This window comes from Podarcis raffonei, chromosome 2, assembly GCF_027172205.1.
Source record: "Podarcis raffonei isolate rPodRaf1 chromosome 2, rPodRaf1.pri, whole genome shotgun sequence".
In the NCBI taxonomy this organism is placed as follows: Eukaryota; Metazoa; Chordata; class Lepidosauria; order Squamata; family Lacertidae; genus Podarcis; species Podarcis raffonei.
In genome coordinates, this window is record NC_070603.1 from 40,528,249 (window position 1) to 40,549,011 (window position 20,763).

At 47.4% G+C, this 20,763-nt stretch overlaps 1 protein-coding gene across 1 annotated transcript in view; it reads left to right on the plus strand.

The window, feature by feature from the left end:
• The first annotated feature begins 9,158 nt into the window (after window positions 1–9,158).
• The window catches only part of LOC128407595 (heparan sulfate glucosamine 3-O-sulfotransferase 3B1-like), a 29,434-nt gene continuing 17,829 nt past the window's right edge, over window positions 9,159–20,763 (plus strand). The window contains exon 1 of the mRNA XM_053376133.1: window positions 9,159–9,918. Within this exon, the coding sequence (XP_053232108.1) occupies window positions 9,338–9,918 (581 nt within the window). The 5' untranslated portion in view covers window positions 9,159–9,337. The remainder of the gene's footprint in view (window positions 9,919–20,763) is intronic.

Genomic DNA, 20,763 nt, shown 5'->3' on the forward strand with positions numbered 1-20,763 from the left:
GCAGGGTGTGGTTGGTTGTCTGTGGTTGGCTGAAGTGGGGTTTGTTTGCATTTGTGAGGGGGGAAGGGCTTGTTGGGTCAGGTAAACCAGATTGCTCTATATGCTGTCAGTAGATTCTTGTTGTTGTCTTGTTGGGCTGTGTATGTGATAAAGGGGAGCCATACTGGGGTGAAGGTGTCCACTTCTATTTGTCCCCATGACAGTTTCAGTTTATTGGGTTAGCTTTTCTGGTAAGGCCGTTTCCCATACAATTCGATACCATTGGTCCTTGTTTAGTCCTGACAGGCCTCTCCAGTGTCTGGCTATGAGCCCTCCGGCTGCTGAGAGAAAGTGTGTTATAAGCTCTGTATAATGTGACTGGTCATTATGATCTTGGAAGATGTTCAGTAGGGCCAGTTCTGGGGTAAGTTCTAATACCTGTTTAGTTCTTTTGCATATCTCTGGTAGGACTGCTGTCCAGAAGGGTTGGATATATTGGGCAAGCCTTCCTGGGCTTTTCTAGAAAAAATGAAATGGACCTCTTCTGTCACTTCCTGGCTCTTGGAGATGATGTGATTGGCTCCCGATGCTTCCAGGCAAAGAAAGAAGGCAGAAGGGGATTCCACATGCCCCAATAAACTCCTGGAATAAAGCTGCCCTCCAAGTGGCCCATCTAAATAAGAGCCCTGACCCTTTTCTACAGAGAGAAGTTACAGGAAAGGATCCAGATGCTGGCAGGTAAATCTGTTAAATGGTGGTGGGAGGGGTATCCTCCAAAAAGCCAAAAGGTGTATGTCATCAGGGCCAGTTGGAGCTCTGAAGAACTGGCTTGGAGTCTCTGAAGAGTCTCTGTGCCTGCAGCCTGTGCAACAGAGCCAGGGCGGAGGATACCTTTGCATTGCACTGGGAGTCTGTTAGCCATGAATCATTCCTGGGGGGAAAGGAGCCAACTTGCACAGCCCGTAACCAGATCCCCAGTGAATTTCACAAACTGTCCACAAGGCCAATATTATTTTCTATAAAGGCAATACAGTGGTACCTCTGGTTACATACTTAATTCGTTCCGGAGGTCCGTTCTTAACCTGAAACTGTTCTTAACCTGAAGCACCACTTTAGCTAATGGGGCCTCCTGCTGCCGCTGCACTGCCGGAGCACGATTTCTGTTCTCATCCTGAAGCAAAGTTCTTAACCAGAGGTACTATTTCTGGGTTAGTGGAGTCTGTAACCTGAAGCGTATGTAACCCGAGGTACCACTGTATTGTAAAGAACACGGTACTCACGTCCACTTGCTGTAGCAAAAGAAAGGTCACCCCTCAAAAAAGCCCAAGCAGTGTGAGTTTGCTGCTAAGGAACGGCACCTGCAAGTTGACTTCAGAACACACACCCTCCACTGCCACATTCATCCCAGGCTACAAAGCACTGCTTGGCCGGGACTGGGCTGGGTTGGACTCTCCTGCCGGAAAAGAAAGCCCAGCTGCTGATCTGCAAGGCTGTAACTGATCTACCCCGGGAGGCCTCTCCGGAGCGCCGTTCCGCGCACCACCACCCCCTTTCCCTGTATCTCCGCGCCACTCGGGAGGAAAATGCGAGAAAATCTCTGCTTCGTTTTCCCCACCCGCAGAGAGTGTTGAAACTGGCTCAGGAACGCCTGTTCGTTTTGTGTTGACGGCCAGGAGATGAGATGAGCTGAACCAAACTGAAGCGGTCCCTTCCTCCTCTGGAAGCTGCCTTGTGTGGGTCTCTACCGACTGATGACGCTGCCAGCATCGTCATGCATTGGGAATACTCCTGGCAGGACCGGTGCGATCAAACGGTGGGGCGCGCAAATTCTGGCGCGGAAGCGAGGCCCTCCCCTTTGACACCGAAGTACTGGGAGCGAAAGCGCTCCCCAACTATTCCCAGGAACACATTTCGGAAGAAAAGGCGCTTTCGTCCTTACGATTCTGTGCACAGTTACTTGGGAATAAGCCCCGTTGTGATCAGTGGGGTTTCCTTGCAAGGAAGCGCTCGCAGAGCTAAAGACTGAAGCGATGGGGTTGCCGGGGTTGCCATATTTTGAAGAGCAAAAAAGAGGACCCATGATTTGCCGACTTCTACTTTTAACTATGGATCGCTATGACGATTCTACTCACGGAAGAGAGGACATGCCCTGGAAAAAGAGGACATATGGGACCCCGAGGATCATCTAGCCCAACTCCCTGCAATTATTATTATTTTATATATTTATTAAATTTATATGCCGCCCTTCCTCACAAGATCTCAGGGCGCTTCACAGAGTAAAATACAAGATAAAAACACAGGTAAATAATTAAAACAAAAACAGCAAAACAATAACTCCCATTCCCACATAACATAACATAGCAATGCAGGAATCTCAGCTATATCTAAGATTTAGGCACGTTTTCTGAACAGCTGCGATCATGTGCACATTTGTCCACAACTCAGTGGCGCTTACTTCTGAGTAAGGGTGCCTAGGATCAGGCTGGGTAGGCACCACCACCGCTGCTGCCTGGGACGTGGTTTTAGGACCGCGATCTTCCAGGGAACTGACTTGCACTGAAATCTGTAAGCGCCACCCTCAAGTGCCAAGCCGTATCCACATCAGTGAGTAGCTACCAGCCCTTCTTGTTTCGCCAGGACCGCCTCTTCTGTCACTTATCCGTAAACCCGCACTCCAAGACATTTCACCCGCAAATTGTTCGGGCCTTTCCGCACTTACTAGTCACACTGGCAACATTGCTCTTTGAGCCAACGCTTTTAAGAGTGAATTCGGAGCTGTCTGTCTGCACCTTTGGTCCCATGTGGCTGTTATGGGAGAATGAGGGGAGGTTTCTCTTCCACACTAATGGTCGGTTGTGCTCAAGTTGGGGAAAGTTCTGGGTCTGTAGTCCCACCACCTCGTGTTCCTCCAGCCAGCAGGAGCTATGAGCATTTCGTGGGAATAACTTTTTAGCATTGTTGGGCGTTTTATGCTTTGCTTATATATAATGCCTAGTATTACTGGAATTCTAACCGCATGAGAGGTTAGAAGAAATGTCCTCCTGAGCTAATCGCCGAACGCCCTTCCCTACCTGTCATGTCTCTCCTCCCAACTGAAGGACTGGCACAGGAAAGTAGCGCAAAACAGACGACTCGAAACCACACCCACCCATCCATTTTCCCCACAGAAAGTGAGCTGGTGCTTGCCGACATGTCACGCTAAAGAAAATATTCAGGATCCGTTCCAGATCTTTGACAGATGTCAGATGGAGGGGAGGGGAGAAAAAGCGTCCTTTTGAGGAAGATATTCCGGAATAATAGCGGAATAATGACGACGACGTGTGGCAACACGCCAAAACATCGAAAACAGCAACAACCCCATAAAGTGCGTGTGTAGAATGGCCCTTTACTTTGCACAAAGCCCCTCCAATGCCCACGAAGTTTTGCGCAAACTTCTGCGCAAACCCTTTCGCGTATCCAGACGCATCCCTTACTCCCAAATGCCGATTCTGAATACCTGCAAGTCTTTCATACATTCACCCGGCACTCAAACATGATCTCTCTTTCACGCACACGCACAGCTTTTTCCACAGGCTCAATATTTTAAATATAAAAATAAAGTCAGGGAGAGAGAGAGAGAAGAGAGGAATTTCTCAATCGTTTCCTTCGGAAAACCCCAAGAAATTAAAAGTCAGTTTTCCTGCCCCGGAAGGGAAGAAGCAAGATTAGGCAAGGAGACTCTCGGTGAGTGAGGGAGCTGTGCAGATTTGGATCAACGGATTCCATTTCTCTTTGATCTCCTCATTTTGAAAGGATCTTAATGAATAGTGATCTTCTGGGGCTCCTCATCCCCTTGTGTTCTTTGAGTGGAGATGCCTCTTTCGCCATCCCCCCACTTTTAAAGGATTATTGTCAAGTTCCTGAGAAACTGAGGACTGCTGGACAATGAAATACAAATCTCTTCCCAGTCCTCGAAAGAAAGCGAAGTGTTTTTTCTCCTAAACAGGCTGGGGAGGGGAGCGAACCGGAGCTGCAATCCCGATCGCCACGGCTGGGGAGTCAAATCCCATTGAGATAGTGGGATTTAGGGCTGGGCTAATACGCTGAGGATTGCAGCTAATGTGAAAATTAGGAACACCTTTGGGGCATCTTGAGAATGGAGTTAAATTGAGCGAAAGATTGGTGTGTGGTATTTGGAGGTGCGGGGAAACAGGGATTGGTTTCTTCATTCCAGAGCGCACTCTTGCAATTTCTTTCCAAGACTGAAATCGTTAGAATATCCTGAAAGAACTTCACTTCGCTGGGGTTTTCATTTGAGAGAGTCTGTTCGTGATTACCAGCTTTTGTCGACTCAGTTGGAAAGTTCACGCTTGCCCCCCCCCCTCTCCAAGCTTTGGCGACCCATAAAATTTCTTTCACTCCAAAAAGAGGGTTGACGGAGGGAAGAAATAAACTTTTCTCTCGCTCTGAAAACTTGCGGGGAGCCTTCTGTCATTTTTCATGTTGCCACCACAGAAGATTCGGATCACAGGGAACTGAATTTCCCTTCTAATCTGGTTCAGCCCCCCTCTACATGTCCATACACCCCTTCCCGTTCGCTCCCTTCGGCGCATTTATTGTCTTCATTTTAATGTTCGCTGGGAGCTTGCAGCAGACTTCTATTTAAACAGAATCCGATTCGGCTTCGCTTCGCTTCCACACCAGCGGTAACCACGGGATCGTTTTCGGGGATTTTGCCCCGAGTCTCATCTAGCAATCAATTGACTTTTTGAGAAGAAGAAAAATAAGCGGAGAGAAGGCTATTATTTCTTTACATTGATTTCACTAATTTTTAATTTTTTTGCATTTTTGTCCTCCGCGATGGCCCTGTGAGGCAATGAGGTGATTTTCGTCTTAATGGTCTCTTATTCCTACCCCACCCCTCTATACCTCAAAATGTAGTTTGGGGGGGAGCTTTCTGCTCATCCTACTGCGTGGGGGGGGGCTCTGGAATCATGTCCCCAAATCGGCACCGAAGACGTCCCCCACCCCCCGAAGGCAAGTTGCGCCACTATCGACGCGATGCAGTCTTTCCCCCTTGACAAGAAATCCATTGACACTGGTTTGAAGCGGATTCGAATTATATCGGTTGTACTGTCACTAGCTTTTAAGCTTGTCCCTTCCCGCCCCACGAGACAAGGAAGACATGGGGAGCGGGAACCTTCACACTTCGACGTGAGCTCCCCCCCGCCCCACGCACACTTTCAGCCCGGCGCTGAAATCTATTAGGCGACGGCGCGTCTTCCTGCGCGAGAGAATTTGGACGGCTTACACAGCCCCTTCTTCACATTTTAAGCGCCTTTGCTGAGAAAATCCTTCCGACTCCAGTGGACGTGCCTGCAAAGAGTTTTTCTCCCCTCTGAAGTAAAGAAAGCCCTGTTGAGCTCACGGGAATTTGTTTCGGGGAAAATGTGTCAAGGATGGGGAGGCCGGTGTCCTTAGGATCCGGCCCAAGTTCGGCTAACTACAGGATCCTAACCATGTTTACTCGGAAGCAAGTCCCGGTGACTTCATTGGGGACTATCGAATATCTTTTTGCTGAAAACTTGTATGTGCTTGTGTAACACACATGCGGCTTAGAACAGAAGCTAGATTGTACGTGACAGTTGAATATGAGGGAAATTGGGACTTCTAGGACATGACCAAGAAAGAGGGTAGTAAATATAAATAAAATAAAATCCAAATTATTTCCAAGAGTTGGGCTCAAAGAACAGAAAACTTTCTGCCCCTCTAGAACAGAAAGACTCCTTTCTTTTTTTCTAGCTGTCTCTCCTTATCCCTTCGGCAGCATAGAAAATGTTCTGGAGTGATTTAAGTCCCAACGCTGGAAGACGCCACAGGGGCAGAAATAAAAATAAAAATAAGAGTTGTTTTTTCTTCCTTGTAAAAGTTTTCCACTTTCTGATATTCCTCCCTCCATTTCGAATAAACCAAATAATGCTACAATAATACAAATAATAAAAATAAGGATCAATTAACACCTTGACAATTCCCCGCACCCCTTCCTTGTTATTTTGGACGCCAGTTCTAAATAAGCAAATGAGCAAGTGAGATTTAAATTGGGCCGATATTACTCCTAAGTATTGACAGTTCGAATTCTTCGGCTCACTTGTTCCTAGTTTTCAGTGGAAGATCTCCACCTCCCAGTTCAGAAGTAAACCGTCATGGCTTGAAAATCCTACCGTCCCCCTCAGTCAAGCCGAAGTACTTTACTCAAAGATTTGAGCAAAACGAGCTGCTTGGAAGGAAGCCTCGCGGTTTTAGCCCCGAGCCCCTTCTGCTGAAAGTGCTTGGAAACTCCCGCGGCAAAAGCGCGGCTTCACACGAAACCAGCTGTAGCGCATCTCCGTCCCGTGTCAACGACGTTTGCATGTAATGTACGTTCGATTTGCTCACGGCTTTTTATCTGGAAATGGGCACACTAAATAGTAAGGGTGTTGTTGTGGTTTTTTGTTTTATTTTACTTAAGAAGGGGGCACACACACACATAGATTTGGGGCATCTTCGTAAAGCTAAAGTCCCACGAGAAAGGGGTTTTGAACAAGGTCCGCACGTGGCAAAAAAAGAAGGGCGAAGCAGCTCTAGAAGCGTTGGGCATGGAAACTGGTCTCACACTGTTATGCATGCCTTCATTTCACTACGGTTCTGCTTCTAACTTTGCCTAGGATTGCAGTGAAACTTTAAAAGTAACTTGACTTGGTGAATCAGTTGGCGTAATACGGTCCTGCAGTGATTTGTTCGGTAAGAATGGCAATGGGATCGCGACGCACTTAGAGCTAAGGCGAGCGCTGTGTGTGTTTGTGGTGATTTTTTGCTACTTTTCAGTTCCGGGCCAACCTAAAGCCCGTCACGTCTTCGAATGGATCGGGGCTCTGCCTGCTGTTTGTTTGAACCGAGCATCTGCCACCTTCCAAATCTCCTTCCTCGTGGCCGTGGGGGCTTCCCTCCCTCCTCCCAGGATGTGCGAAAGAGCCGCCCCCGCGATCCGAGGATGACAGAAAAGGGCCGAGTTCCTTGGGGGTGTGAGAGAGTGGGAGTTACAGGAAATGGAAGGGAAACCGGACGATTCCCACCGACCCCCCCCCCCCGTTTTCCCTGGATCTCCCAGGAAAACGCTGGAAGCCTGGCAGACAGGCAACGATGCTGCAGGCAGCCAATGTCTGCACATTCGACTTCTTCAAGAGACGTCATGCATTGGGAGTCGTGCTACTCTAGAGGAAATAGCTCGGGGACACGGGAGGATCTGAGATCGTTTGCCAGGGGAAGACCGATCGGGAGGCAGGCGCGCCCTGGAGAATCAAGTCCTCCCCTCCCCCCCCATCATTTCACAAAGTTTTCATTCTCAGGTCTGGCACAAGCCATTGTCTGTGGACTGGAGAGGGAGTCCTTGCGGGGAGTCGGAAGAGGGATGAGGATGGGGAAGAGGGCCATTCATTGCCCCAAGGAGGGAGGGAGGGAGGGAGGATGGGCGGCAGCGGCGAGGCCTCCTTCCCAGTGCTCCTGTGTGGGAAAAGGACTTCAAGAAGTTTGGATGGGAAAGGGAAGGGAATGGACAGGACCCAGGAAGGGTGGCACCCCTCGAATATCCTCCCAAAGAAGGAAGCAAGACCCTCCAGCAGACCATTCGGCCAGACTTTGATGAGCTCAACCCGCTTTTTTAGAAAATTTCTAGCTGCTGCTTCTCCTCCTCCTCCTCCGAACAGGTTCGAAACTAAGTTCTTATTTCCATTTTCGAGACGATCGTCACCTCCGTATTAGCAAGAGCACAACCCGCTTTCTTAGCCTCATGGGATGGTTACCCTGAGTGTAAACAAACGGGGCCCAGCTTCGAAGTGATTCGAGGACCGAGACAGAGAGAAGGATGGAGGTGGAGACAGTTGGCAAAGGGGGTCTTTGTTTGCGGGACAGGGCTATACAGGACGGCTGCAGGGGGGCAGAAGGTGTCGCAGTTTGAGGTGGGAGCGAAGCGCTGAACCGGCCGAACGGGCGGAGCAGGAGCGCGGGGCGCCACTGGGACAAGGGCCTAAGTGTGACAGCATCCCCTTACGCCCTGCTGTCAGTGGTACCTCGTGCACTAGAAGGCCGAGCATTTGCGCTCCGACTCCGTGAATCCGGAGCAGGTTGCTTCGATTCCCTTTACTAATCCGAATCTCCACCTCACCCCACCCGCAGTCCCCAAATCTCGCCGTTTCCGGCTCTTTGACCGACGTGAGATGAAGTTAACTAAGCCCCACGATTTCGTGCTGGTTTATTCGACGTGCCCCTGAGTCACTGAGCGGCAACGAGCGGCCTTAAGCGATCTTGACCGCACCTCCCTCCCAAACCCGGTTAGACGGTTACTCAAATTATATGCCACTGGTATGCTTTGCGTTGCAGCAGCCTTTAAGCCACATAATATGCTGGGGTGTGTGTGTGCATGTGTGTATGTGGAGGTCTGGATGGTGCTGGTGCGTGCAGGTAAAGAAACCAGCGTGCTGTTTTGCTAGAGCTCTTACTTCCCGCAAGGAAGATGAGAGGGGAAGCAGCGTTCACTGGGCAGCTGCCTGAAAAGCCATCCCGCCCCCTTCTAAGAGATTTCTCCCCATCCTTTGGTCAATTGCACTTGTTCACGAGGTTCCCTCGAGTTAGCTCAGCCAGTAGATCTCAGGGTCGTGGGTTCGAGCTTCACGTGGGACAAAAGATTCCTGCATTGCAGGAACTAGATGACCTGCGTGGTCCCTTCCAACTCTAAATTCTATGAGTTACTCCTAAAACCTTCTTGACTCCGCAGTCTCCGACGCCTCCAGGCCACGTTGGCTGCTTCTTCACCGTAAGCGCATCTCTGCAGCAGGGACGGGGCGGGCGCGTGGAAACCACGGCCTGCCCGACGGGGCGGTCTGCTCTGCCGCGAAGCCGCCTCGGAAGCAGCTCGCCAGCCTCGGCTGCCCCCTCTCCTCTTCCCTCTGCCGCGGGCTCTTTAACGGCTCATTAGCCAATAAGAATGGCTAATCGCCTCCCGCAGTTCCCCGCTCCCCGCCCACGGGGGCGGTGCGGTTAGCCATTGGCTGCCTTTGCTCCACCAAAGGGGGCTAATTACCATGCGGCGAGCGGCTCTTATAGGCTCCGAAGGGTGCCAGTCAGGCGCGCCTGCTCTCCGCCCTCCCGCGCCCCAGCCTGGCTGGCCAAGGAGCGCTGCTGCGCTCGCCACTCGCTGCAACCGCGAGCGGGACTAGACGGGAAACGAGCGAGCGCTGCTGCTGCCGCCGCCGCCTCGCCTCCCCCCCGCCGCCTCCTCCGCTCGCCTCGCCGTCCGGGCCCCGCGAGCCATGGTGCCGGGGTTGCCTCCCGCGGGCTGCAGCCTATGGGCCAGCTGCGCCTGAGCGGCGGCGCCCGCCTGCCCCCCGATGCCCCCGGCGCCCCTGCCTCGCCGCCGCTGCTTCCCCCGCCGGGGCGGAGGAGGCTGCTCGCGCTGCTGCTCTTCGCCATGCTCGCCTTGTGGCTCTGCGTGCTCTATTCGTGCGCCGCCGGGGCGTGCGCCTCCGCCGCGCCGGGTCTGCTGCTGCTGCGCGGCTCGGCGCCTCCTGCCCGGCGGGCGCACAACCCCGCGGCGCTCTCCAAGCTGCTGCTGCTGCGGGCGCCGGGCTCCAAGGGCCAGCTGAGCCCCGAGCAGGAGAACAACGACGAGGACGACGACGAGGACGACGACGGGGGGAATAACAACAGCAACGGCGGCGCTGCCGCGGATTCTCCTCTCAGTCCCATATCCAGCTTCCTCAACGGCTCCGGCACCAAGCGGCTGCCCCAGGCGGTGATCATCGGCGTGAAGAAGGGCGGCACTAGGGCGCTGCTCGAGTTCCTGCGGGTGCACCCCGACGTGAGGGCCGTGGGCGCCGAGCCCCACTTCTTCGACCGCAACTACGAGCGGGGACTCACCTGGTACAGGTACGCCCAGTCTTGGGGAGAGCGTCCCGGACCTTTAGCGTAGCCTGGCGCCCCCTTCGTCGGGGGCGAGCCGTTAGAAGCCGGTCAGAAGGCGTAGCTCGCCTCCACCTGAGACCCCACGACCCCACCAGGGTGTGAATGGACGGCAACCCGTCCACGTGTCTCCATCGACCCAAAGTGGGAGATTTCCCTCTGCCCCACTCCTAGGGAGAATGCGACTCGCTGAACTCTCTAGCAGTTTACTGGTTACTTCACCCCCAAAACACACAGGGCTTTTACTGGGTGTTGATGGGTAGGAGTTAAGCGGGTAGAGTAAGAGAGAGACCCGGGCCGAATCGTCCTGCTTTTCCGTTGCACCAACAGTACGCGCGGTGAAGGCCACCTTTGAAGCTCTTAGGAGTTTGAGCAGCCTTGACTCCCAAGTAACGGGTTTAGACGCGACTTGTTCGAGGGTTCCCCCTTCTCCCCGCTTTCCGTTCCGGGAAAGAGGGATGCGTTTAAAATGTGTCCGGGACTGTGGATGTGGATGGAAGCGGGAATTAACTGGCGTGGGTCAAGGTGGGAAGTAAGTAAGGGAGGCCACTGGCCCTCCTGGCCGAGCCGCTTTGGAGCCTATAAGTGGGCCTGCCCACACGCCGCCTCGAGGGTCCTCTCCAAGCCGTGTTGTTTCGAGGCTCCGGTGGCCTCTCCAAGGTCTCCCCGCGCGGCCTCCAGTGTATCAGGCATCAAGTGTCCGTGACCCTCATGATGGACGGGGTGAGACTCGGCTGCCCTGCAGTTATTGTTCCCAGGAGCCCCGGCGTGGATTAATTCCGCTAGGCGTTTGTATTGCGGGCTGTTTGTGTGCGCGCGTATTGGAAGGGTGGGAGCCGAGGGCGAAGAAAGGAAACTCCCCCCCCCCCCCGCTTCCAAATCTGTTTCAAGCGCCGTAACCGAACTCGCTCTAGATCTTCCCCACTCCCCCTCTCTCTAAAAAGCCCGCAGCCCCATTCAGACGGCAGTGAGGTCCGTGTGTATCTGAGCAGCGCGCCGGCGAGCGCGTTTGAAGGCAGCGCAAGGAGGCGCCGGCCGTGCGCGGAGAGGTAGTGAGCTCTGTTGGGCGAAAGGGAGCACTGCAGCTCCTGCTCCCCAGCCCGCGCGGGATTCGTATTATTTTGACACGGGAACCCGGCGATCTGCTGTGCCGACTGAATCTCGGCAAACGCTAATGAAAGTTAAGCTTCCATAACTTTCCTAGACCTGCTTTGTGGAGCAAACGCGTCTCCATGGGGTGCTTTTTAAGGATACTGGGATTTAAAACGACAAATAGATCTGGAATGGTTGTGGAGTCCTTTGGGCAGTTTCACGCGTCCTCTGGGGGTGCAAGGATGGTTTTAAGGCCACCCGATCCCGCCGAGTTTAAGTTCTGCAGGACTGGGAGAAAGAGTTGCCCTTCCCGATCTAGACAGCGGCGGCTCCACTCCGTCTCCTGCGCGCCCTCTTCCTTGTCATTTTCAACGGCAGCTTCTTGCGCGCTTCACAGTTCTCGGTCCTTGGCCGATGGACTTCTTTCTTTGAAATGACGCTTTAGAGAGGAAAAAAGGGGGAAAGTTTTAAACAAAAATGTCCCATTGAGGGCATGCAGGAAAAATAATAATCCAGAGTTCAAAACGAGAGCAGAGAATGGAACGAAAAATCTTAGGCAACGGATTTTCTTAAGCGGGTCTAAGATCAGCCTGTGTGGTTTGACTTGCGAGCTTGATCTCTCCGTCCTCCTGCTAAAGGGGAGAATTTTATTTGCGGGGGGGGGGGCAGAAATCCTCCGCTACCTTATGGGGGAAAGTGCTGTAGACCCCAGTTATCAAGCCAGCGGCAGGTGATTCTCTCCTCTCCCTCCTTCAGATGTATGGGAGAGAGGGAGATGGTGCGATTAAAAAAACAACACCCTGCAGCTTTTAAACGGATCTGTCCACTGACCTTCTGCACTTCATGGGGACTGACTGCAGACCTGCGAAGAGAAGCCTCTGAAGCATCTGTAATGGGATGCGGCCGTCGTCTGTGCAACATGTGTCAGGGCATGGAAATGAATCCTTGTACAGTCGAGGTGTCCATTGATTTATAGGGTGGTGATAACTTGGAGGGAGAGCCTTGTCTGTTATAAATAAAAATGGTTTTGATTTTACATTCCAAGCCCTGCACTCAGTCAGGTGACTTCCACTTCCACCCCCTCCAAAAAAACAAACAAACAAAAAACAGCTTGCAGAACTTTGAGTGAATCTGTGCAGGGAGATGGGAAAATTACAAATACAAAATCCAAAACTCTGCTATGCTAAACACATGGCCGAGTTGCTGTTTGTTTGTTTGTTTGTTTTAGAATATTCTGTTTTAAATAGGACACAATTTAAAACATCTCACAGGGAAGAAGGGTTTGATTAAGGAAGAGCCAGAACAGTGGCAACAATTTAACGTGTACCAATCAATAGATGTAGTTGTTGCTTTCAGTAAAGGAAATTTGAGATGTATTTGTTTTTAAAGTAAAACGGAAAGACACAATATAAACGTATTTGGAGACGCCAAGCTTTTTCGCTCATTTAGGGTCACACGAATGCTTCTTGGAGGAATTGTGGGCCAAGTAAGGAAGAGTGCGAAAGCAAACCAAGGGCTTCCTGCCTTCTGCTCTGGCAGGAGGATCAAGTCGCTTGTTTGGTAGGCAGGCTGTGCTTGTCCCTGTCTTCCCGGCTCCTTCCTCCCCGGCTCTCCTTTGTCACTCCCACAGCCCAGCGCCGCAGCCTTTGATTAGGGAGGCTAGTGCTAATTTTGTTAGCCGAGGCTGTGAAGAGCCGGATCTCTGTTATCCAGGGTGACGGCCTTCAAGGTTTTCTAAAAGATCCTCCCCAAACTACTGCTTGTAGCTAATGAGCAGAGCTGTCAGGAAGACGAAAACCATTAAGTGTTACTAAAGGCCAAACTAGGGGGGAATTTTCAACTTGCTTAGAAGTTGCGGGTTGGGTGGATGGAATGGGAGCCTGCATTTAAAACTCTTCCTCAACTTTGCCTAAGTGGTTTAACTATTTTTTTGGGGGAAACTTAATCACTGGAAAGCCACATGCTTAAAGGTGTGCATTTGATGTGCAGTTTTGTTAAACGATGAAACTCAAAAGAATTAACATGTAAGGTGGCTGGGAAGAAGGTCTGTGCTGTTTGTCATTCACAGCCTTATTAATGTAACTAATTTAAAGTAACGATTACCTCCCATTGAACCCCAACTTCACAGGATTTTTATTTGGCATTTGGCATGATTTTGGCTGATGCAACCACCTTTTGATCAAATGTGCATGTCCGCACTTTTGACGGTGCCAGTCTTATTTTCAGGATGGTTTTTTAAAAAGCTGGGCCTTGCTAGATAAGCGCAGACAGTCTGGAGTGCCAGTGACTTGATCGGAAAAGTTTGCAGGTTATGCAAATATGAATTATGCAGATTAGCTGGATGTCCAATTGTTGCAGGCCTTGGAAAGATGCTAGTTGAAAGAATGGGAACCAAACATATGACCACCTTAATTGCCTAGAATAATATTCCAGCATCCTTGAGGAAACTGAAATAGGTTTAGCACTGGGTTTATGAGCTTTCCTCTCTTCCTCCCTCCAGCCACACAAGCCATGGAGCATGAGATTCTACCTGCTTGGCATATTCAGCACAATCCTGCTATTTTACTCCTTTTATTTCCTCTCTCTCTCTCTTTGGTCAACTTTTTCTCTTTGAGACTGGCTCAGTGTATGCACAGTTACTTGGGAGTAAGTCACTTTGGATTTGTTGGGGATTCCTCCAGAGTAGACGGGCATAAAAATAGCACTGTATGTAGCAGCATGTCTTTTTAAGACTGGCAGCCTTGCATATAGTATCCAAGTTTAGTTGAAGCCACTTTTATGTCAGCTGGGACAATGTTGCCTTAAAGGAGATGACATGTCGAAATGGCAATAGTTACAGGTGCTTATCTGGCTGGTGGCTTTTATTTAACAGGGATGTAACAGTTTTCCCAATTAAGGCCCAACTGAGCCCTTCTTCCCCCCCCCTTTGCCAAATAGTCAATCTGCTGCTATTTAAAGGAAGGACTTCTGTGCAAGAGAAAAATCAATGTGTAGTTAGGCAAATGATAGTTTCTTAAGCTAAACCAATATACACAAACTTGTTTTTTTGAATTGAGGTGTACATTTTCCTAGGAACATTTTTTCCCTTTTTTTGGAAAATAAAGAAAGACTCCAGCTTAGAACTACTTTGAGTTGAAGCTGAATTATTAAAGGCAGCTTGATTTCAGCTGCAGCACACAACATGCTGCTTTAATAGTGGGCTTTGTTTTGTTAAATCACTGTCTACGAAAACTCTGAGAAATAGCTTGGTTCTCTCACAAACAATTCAAGCTGCTGTGAAGTTGTCACGTGACACAAACTGCCCGTGCAGCAACGGCAAACCATTTTTCAGCTGAGTTACTTCAATTTGATTATTATTGAAACTAAACCATCTTAGTCTCCTATATGATTTTAACGAGCTCTTGGATTGGGGTGTTAGTCCTGTTTTAATAAGACTAAATTGCCTTATGGTAGTTCAGCTGGGGACTGTGACTTATGAGTGGAAGCCATGATACGTAAACAAGAATAGATTTGGGAGGGATCTATAACGGAGGCAAGAGCCTGAGTGGCAGATTAATGATTTCTGCTTTAAAATACTTTAACAGTTGCAATCAATTAAATGTAGGTTTTAATTTCACTCAGCAGCACCCCCCTCCAAGAAAGGGTGTTTAGAGTATAACTTACTGTTGTAAACAATGCTTTCTTAAACAGAACCATGTCCCTTCCCTTCAGCAACCAAATATTAACAGAAACTAAACTACTATGTGTGCCTTTTCAAAAGTAGGCACCTCCCTTTCAAAAAAGAAAAGAAAAGTAAGCCCCATTTCAATTAACTGGAAATCTTTCCTAAAAGTAAAGTATCTAGGACTTCAACTTCGTAAAAACTCCACTGCCAAGTGCTTGAACTGACGTACGATTTTGAACGCTATCTTTCTCCACGTTGCCAAAGCAACTTCAGAGTTGGCGATATGTAATGTGACAGCATGTTAGTAGAACCATACTGACTTTTCCTAAAGATCTTTGTATACTACTGAATTTTATTTTGGCTTTGAATGGCTTCTATTTTTCCTCTTTACTGGATTGACACCAGACCATTGTAAGTCTATAGGCTACATTTTTATGGGACCCCTCCACCCTATCTCTGCTCTGATAGCTGAATTCGCTCAAGTTTTGGGTTATGGCACAATTACATTATTACTGAGACAATAGCCACAAATCATAATTCAACTTACTTGATTTTATGGGGAAGAGAAAACTGCAGTAATATAGCCATTGAAGTAAATGAAAAGTCTTTTTTTCAAATTCTGCAAAGGCTATGAGTTTTTTGCAACTAACTCATCACGAGGAAGCCATTTATGCACAAGTGTGACCAGGATTAGGGACTAGTTTAGGATATTATTTTTTATCAAAAGGCTTGCCTCTGAAGGGAGATGCATGTGTTCATCGTCAGCAAATTCACCTCTTGTGCGATATGTTTCAGCAGGAGATCTGCCACTTGGACTATTTGAAATCTACAATTTTTGATGAGGATGGTTGGTTACTGCCATGACAGGCTTTTATTTTTTTTTTATTCATTTTATCACATTTTCTGTCATCATTCAAACTAATTTCCAAGTGAAAATTTTGTGATACTTTGGTTGGTCCTACTTAAAGGTATTGCTGTGGATTTTGGAGATTTATTTTTTTAAAAAAACTATTTTTAAAAATTCTTATGGAAGACCCTGCTTCTGGTGAAAATTAACAAGGCATTGTAGGGGTTGTGTGTGTCTGATCAGTTAAGCACCCCCAAATTAGTCAACAGTTGGCTCTTAAAGGGAAGTGGAGGAAATGACTCCTTGGGATTTTCTGTTCATATTGACTGCAAGGCTTTCAATGTTATCTATGATTAACTTCAAGGTTAGCCACCTTGAACTATTGAGAAAAGGTTGTGTGTTTTAAAGCAAGCAAGCTTCCATATGTGCAGTATCAAAACTGACTTGGGGGGGGGGACACACTATAACACACCTAAAACATTTTCAGCCTCAGACAGTGCAGACATACATATCTGCTCAGAAGTAAGCCTTGTTGCATTCAGTGGTATTTATTCCTCAATAAGTGTGTACTGAATTACACCTTAATTTCTGAGTTAAAATGTTAACAGTAATCTCAAATGGAAATGCTCCTGAGATCTAAACAGCAGCATTATCTCTAACTTTGCTTAGGCAAAGGCAGCAAGCAACTCTATATATGGCTCTTGAGTTAGCAACAGCTAAACAGGGTAAAACTGAGAAGAGAAAGTGTTCAATATCTGCAGCATCTCTTTAGCTATTTTTGGAAAAGTTTGATCCTCAATAGCATCCATAGCATTTTAAAAAGAACTGTGTGTGGCTGGCTAAAGAACTGGCTGTCATGGTTTTATTAGCGAAATTATGTTAAAGCATCTTGCGTTCTGTATTAAATTAGCGACCTAAATTAGACTGTAAAATGGTTGATTAATCCTTCCCATGTAAAGAATGGGTACGCAGCTAATTGCAAATGAGATTCCCAGATCCGGTAAGTGGAATAAGTCAATATTTAAGAGAACACTTTGCTTTAGGGATGGGATTGTCTGCACTAGCAGAACCACACTACTTACGCTTAAATGATTCACCAGAATAAAATGCCTCTTGTTTTAATTAATGTATCTATTAGTCTAAGGCCAATTCAGCAGACATGCAAGCAGTTTTCCTCCTGGAAAAAACTACTTCTGTGAAGCTAGTAATTATGCAGTTACAGATATGGGGCTCCAAGCAAAGATCATGGTGATTATAATAATCTTAAGACTATGAGGTATCTATTTTGGATTTGGCTTATTTCAGAACATGGAGCATAGTGGGACCTCTGAAGAACATCCTGTGGTATTCTGACAAATGTTGTCATGAAGTTGTGCAAGCCTAAGCACATTTACGGAGTTAATTAAACTGAAGTTGCAGTCCTAAATGTGCTTACCTGGGATTAAGCCCTACTGATCTTGACCTGTGTGGATTGTGGTGCTACTCTACTAAGTGTGTTTAGGATTGCATGGATGCTCAAAGGTGAGCCGTGCTGTGCTTATTTGTACCTACCCCAGATAAGTGCACATGTGTTTCCAAGCAAGAAATTTCAAACCCAAATGCATTTTTGTATTCTGACTTGTGCACAACTTTAGTCTGAATCAGTTAAATGGTAAAACACACACCCCTACATTTATTTTGCATTTGTAATATGTACACAATTGCTAAACTAGAATAATTTTGTTTTCGATCTTAAAATCTTATGCCACCCCGATCTCTCTCTGCTCAGTTGTTTGTAATGGGAAGAGATTGCTAAACTTCACACTTCAGGCAATGATTCTAGTGCAGGTTTCTTTTTGAAAATATTTCTGCTTCTGTTGCACAACTCCAAAAAACAGCAGCCTGATGTTTGGATCTTTGGAACGTGCTATTTCTGTTTAGTGGCTTCAAACAGAAATGTTTCGGCAGGAAAGGAAAGGAAACTGGATCCAGCTATTAATGCTAAATAGTTACAAGCACTAGAGTTCCTGGGTTTTTTCTCTCTCTTCGGCACTGACTCTGGAATCCTTGTGGACAAAAGCAAAGTGGGAGAAAATGGCCCTTTTTGCAGCCAAGCTTGAAGGATGCAATCACTTTCTTTATACAATCGAAGGCTTCTTAAAACCTTCAGAATAACTTTCCTGGTATTTGAACAATGCTTTCAACCTAACTTCCCCATTGCTATGTTAATATAATATAATATAATATAATATAATATAATATAATATAATATAATATAATAATATATAATAATAATTATTTTTTTGGGGGTGGCAGCAGTTGTGAAAATTGGAGATGTGGGTAACTTTCTGAAATATGCACACACACAGTCTACCAAGCTCTTACCAAACTTGTGAGCGTAAGTTTTTGCACTGTGAAAATGGTTAATGTGCAATGCTGTTTGGCCTTTTAAGAGTATAGCAAACTACACAATCTGTACATCTTGAGAATTTTTGTACCAAATGGTGTAAATTTTGAGGGAAGGTTGTCTGTGTGTGTCCTTATGTGCAACTGCATGATTTCTGGTTTTTGGGCCTCGGGCCTCTCCTTATCTGCTTAGAAATTGGAATTTCTTTCTACTTAGATAGAAATGTCTGGCTGTGGAAGCAGTGGCTAGAATGCTGATGCTTGATTCCTAATGAATAAAAACAACAACACCTAGACATTGACTTCTGAGAACTGCCAAATTTTAGTCAAATGCTAAAACAAGAACATATGATACAGTAAAGTATCCCAGTAGTCTTTGGTCAAATGTTGGATGCCATTTTTTCAGTAACGGGAATTGATCCTGTCTGCCTTCCCATCGTGCTTGTTAGATTTTCCATATGGCTCCCAGGTTGATTAGCAAATATGTGGGAGAGAATGGAAAAGAGCTCATTGTTCTCTGTGTTGGATGCTTTGCTGAAGTTGTGACCCTTATGACTTATAAAACTCCTGGTGTCCTAAGCTAGTCCCACCCTCCAATACTGAGATTCTTTAGTAGGAGGCAAGCATTCTTTTGGGGTGGGGAGAACTGCCCCTCCTCCCCTGCGTCCAAATGAAGGTTGCTTGTGCATCTTAGACAAATAGAAGAAAGGCTCAGAGACTTGGGTTTTATACACACTATACCTTTAAAGCACATTCTTTCCCTCAAAGAATTATGGGTGCTGTAGTTTATCTACCACAGAGATACAATTCACAGCAACCCTTAACAAACTACAATTCCCAGATATATTTTTTTTAAGAGAAATGTGCTGCTAATGTGTTTTCAAGTTATAGTGTCTTCACAACATTAGTTGTAGACCTGTATTTTCTTCTCCACCGCAATTAATTCCATAGGGAACCTTCTGTTGTCACATTTCTGGTGGCAATGGCAACTTTCCACCTCCCCTTGAGAATTCTGAACGTACTACCCTTTCCTACTTTAAACCTTGGTCTAGTAAGCTAAGTCTGTGGACGGATACATGCTTGCAGAGTTGTATTTGTACACACTGTCTGTTCCTCGATTTGGGAAGGCTGGTAGTGGTAGCCATGAAGCACCCCTGTTCTCAGTGTATTGGGCTGGAGATTAAAATGGTGTCAGACTGGTAGGATGCTGACATATCACATCGGGGAAAAAACCTATCAGTTACTCCCTTGAAATCTGGCAACATGAACTCTGGGGCTGCCTCTGGGATTGGTGCTTAGATAACATTGGGACCTATAAGCAATTGATGTACATGTTTGTTAAGCCCTTGGACTGGGAATAAAACCACAGAGGGAACTTGGTATAAGAATGCTTTGTAAAAGAATTGAGGGTTTGTTTGCCACCCTGGGCTCCTTTGGGAGGAAAGGCAGTATAATAATAATAATAATAATAATAATAAAAATAAATAAATAAATAAATAAATGGATTTCTTATAACAGCTCCCCCATCCAAAAAATAAAATAAAAAAATACTTGAACTGAAAAGCTGGCCTTCTTCATTTTTGAAAAATGATTGAGTGGAATTGTAGACACGGCTTTAACATTCCGAACTTTGTCCAACTCTGTTCCCTGAAACAAACCGTAGAGCAAAGTTTTGTATCTGATTTCATGCTGCATCAGCTTCAGGGGCTCTTCACTTCTACTTCAGAATATACTTACAGCCTCTTGAATGAATGAAGCTCTTTGGAGACAAGAGCCTAGCACAATTCAAGAGGGGTCTCTCTACTCTTTTTCATCCACTCTCCAAGGCACATAATGCCTTCCAGTTTGATTCCAGCAGGCCCCAAATCACAATGTCTTAGTCGCAGCATGAAGTTATGAGGAAAATGGCCCCCAAAGGAGGGACGGGCTCTTGTGATCCATCAGCAAGGCCCTTGTGTTTCTCTGGGAGCCTTCCTTCAGATTGCAACAGGAGCGTTGAGTTGTTCAGACAGATGGCAAAGATTATTTCGTGTTGCTGAGATTTCAGTGCACTACTGTTTCAAGCATGTCTCCCAATGCGGCGCAAATGATGCGTTCTTCCCAGCACGGCGCTGACGGGAACTGCTTTGTCTTCCCTGATCATGTTTCACAGCCTCACCTGTTGAGGAGTTGATTCTTCCCACCCCAACCCCCCACCCCCGAAGTTGAGCATGCGCCGGAGCGGACATATTTGGCTGGTGAGTCCACCCATGGCTCTGAGTTGTGGTGAGACTCTGGGGCCGTCAGTGAAATGGAACGTTGCTGAGTAGTGTAAAAAAGTGATGATGAAAACTTTCTGCGTAGGCTTTTCTCTTGGTGGTTCAGGGATAGTAGCTCTTTATTAGAGACCCATGTTTCCCAACTCTTGCTCTTTAGCAGACCTGTTATTAAGAGCGGAAAATGGGCATTCTTATTTGGCCTATTCAGGCATGAGCAGAAGCTAAATAACTTTTTCTTTGGGTCCGTCTCAGCTGCTGCATTTGTCAAATCTGGATGTCTGTATTATGTGCCATTTCTGAATAACATGCTCAAATAATGAAGGTGTGTATTCATGTGTACAACTGCCATCCTAATTCCCTTCACCTTGCAGCTATAGTTCAGATTTTAGAACCAGTTGTGTGGCACTTTCAAGACCTTAACAGGCCAGTTCTGATGGCTTGTGAAGCAAGCCTATGTGTTTGTGTAGTCTATTGTACTCTGGGCCAGTCCACCCATGAGGCCAGGTGAGGTGACCACCTCAGGTGGCAGGATCCACAGGGGCAGCAGAACACAATGTAGAGCCTTA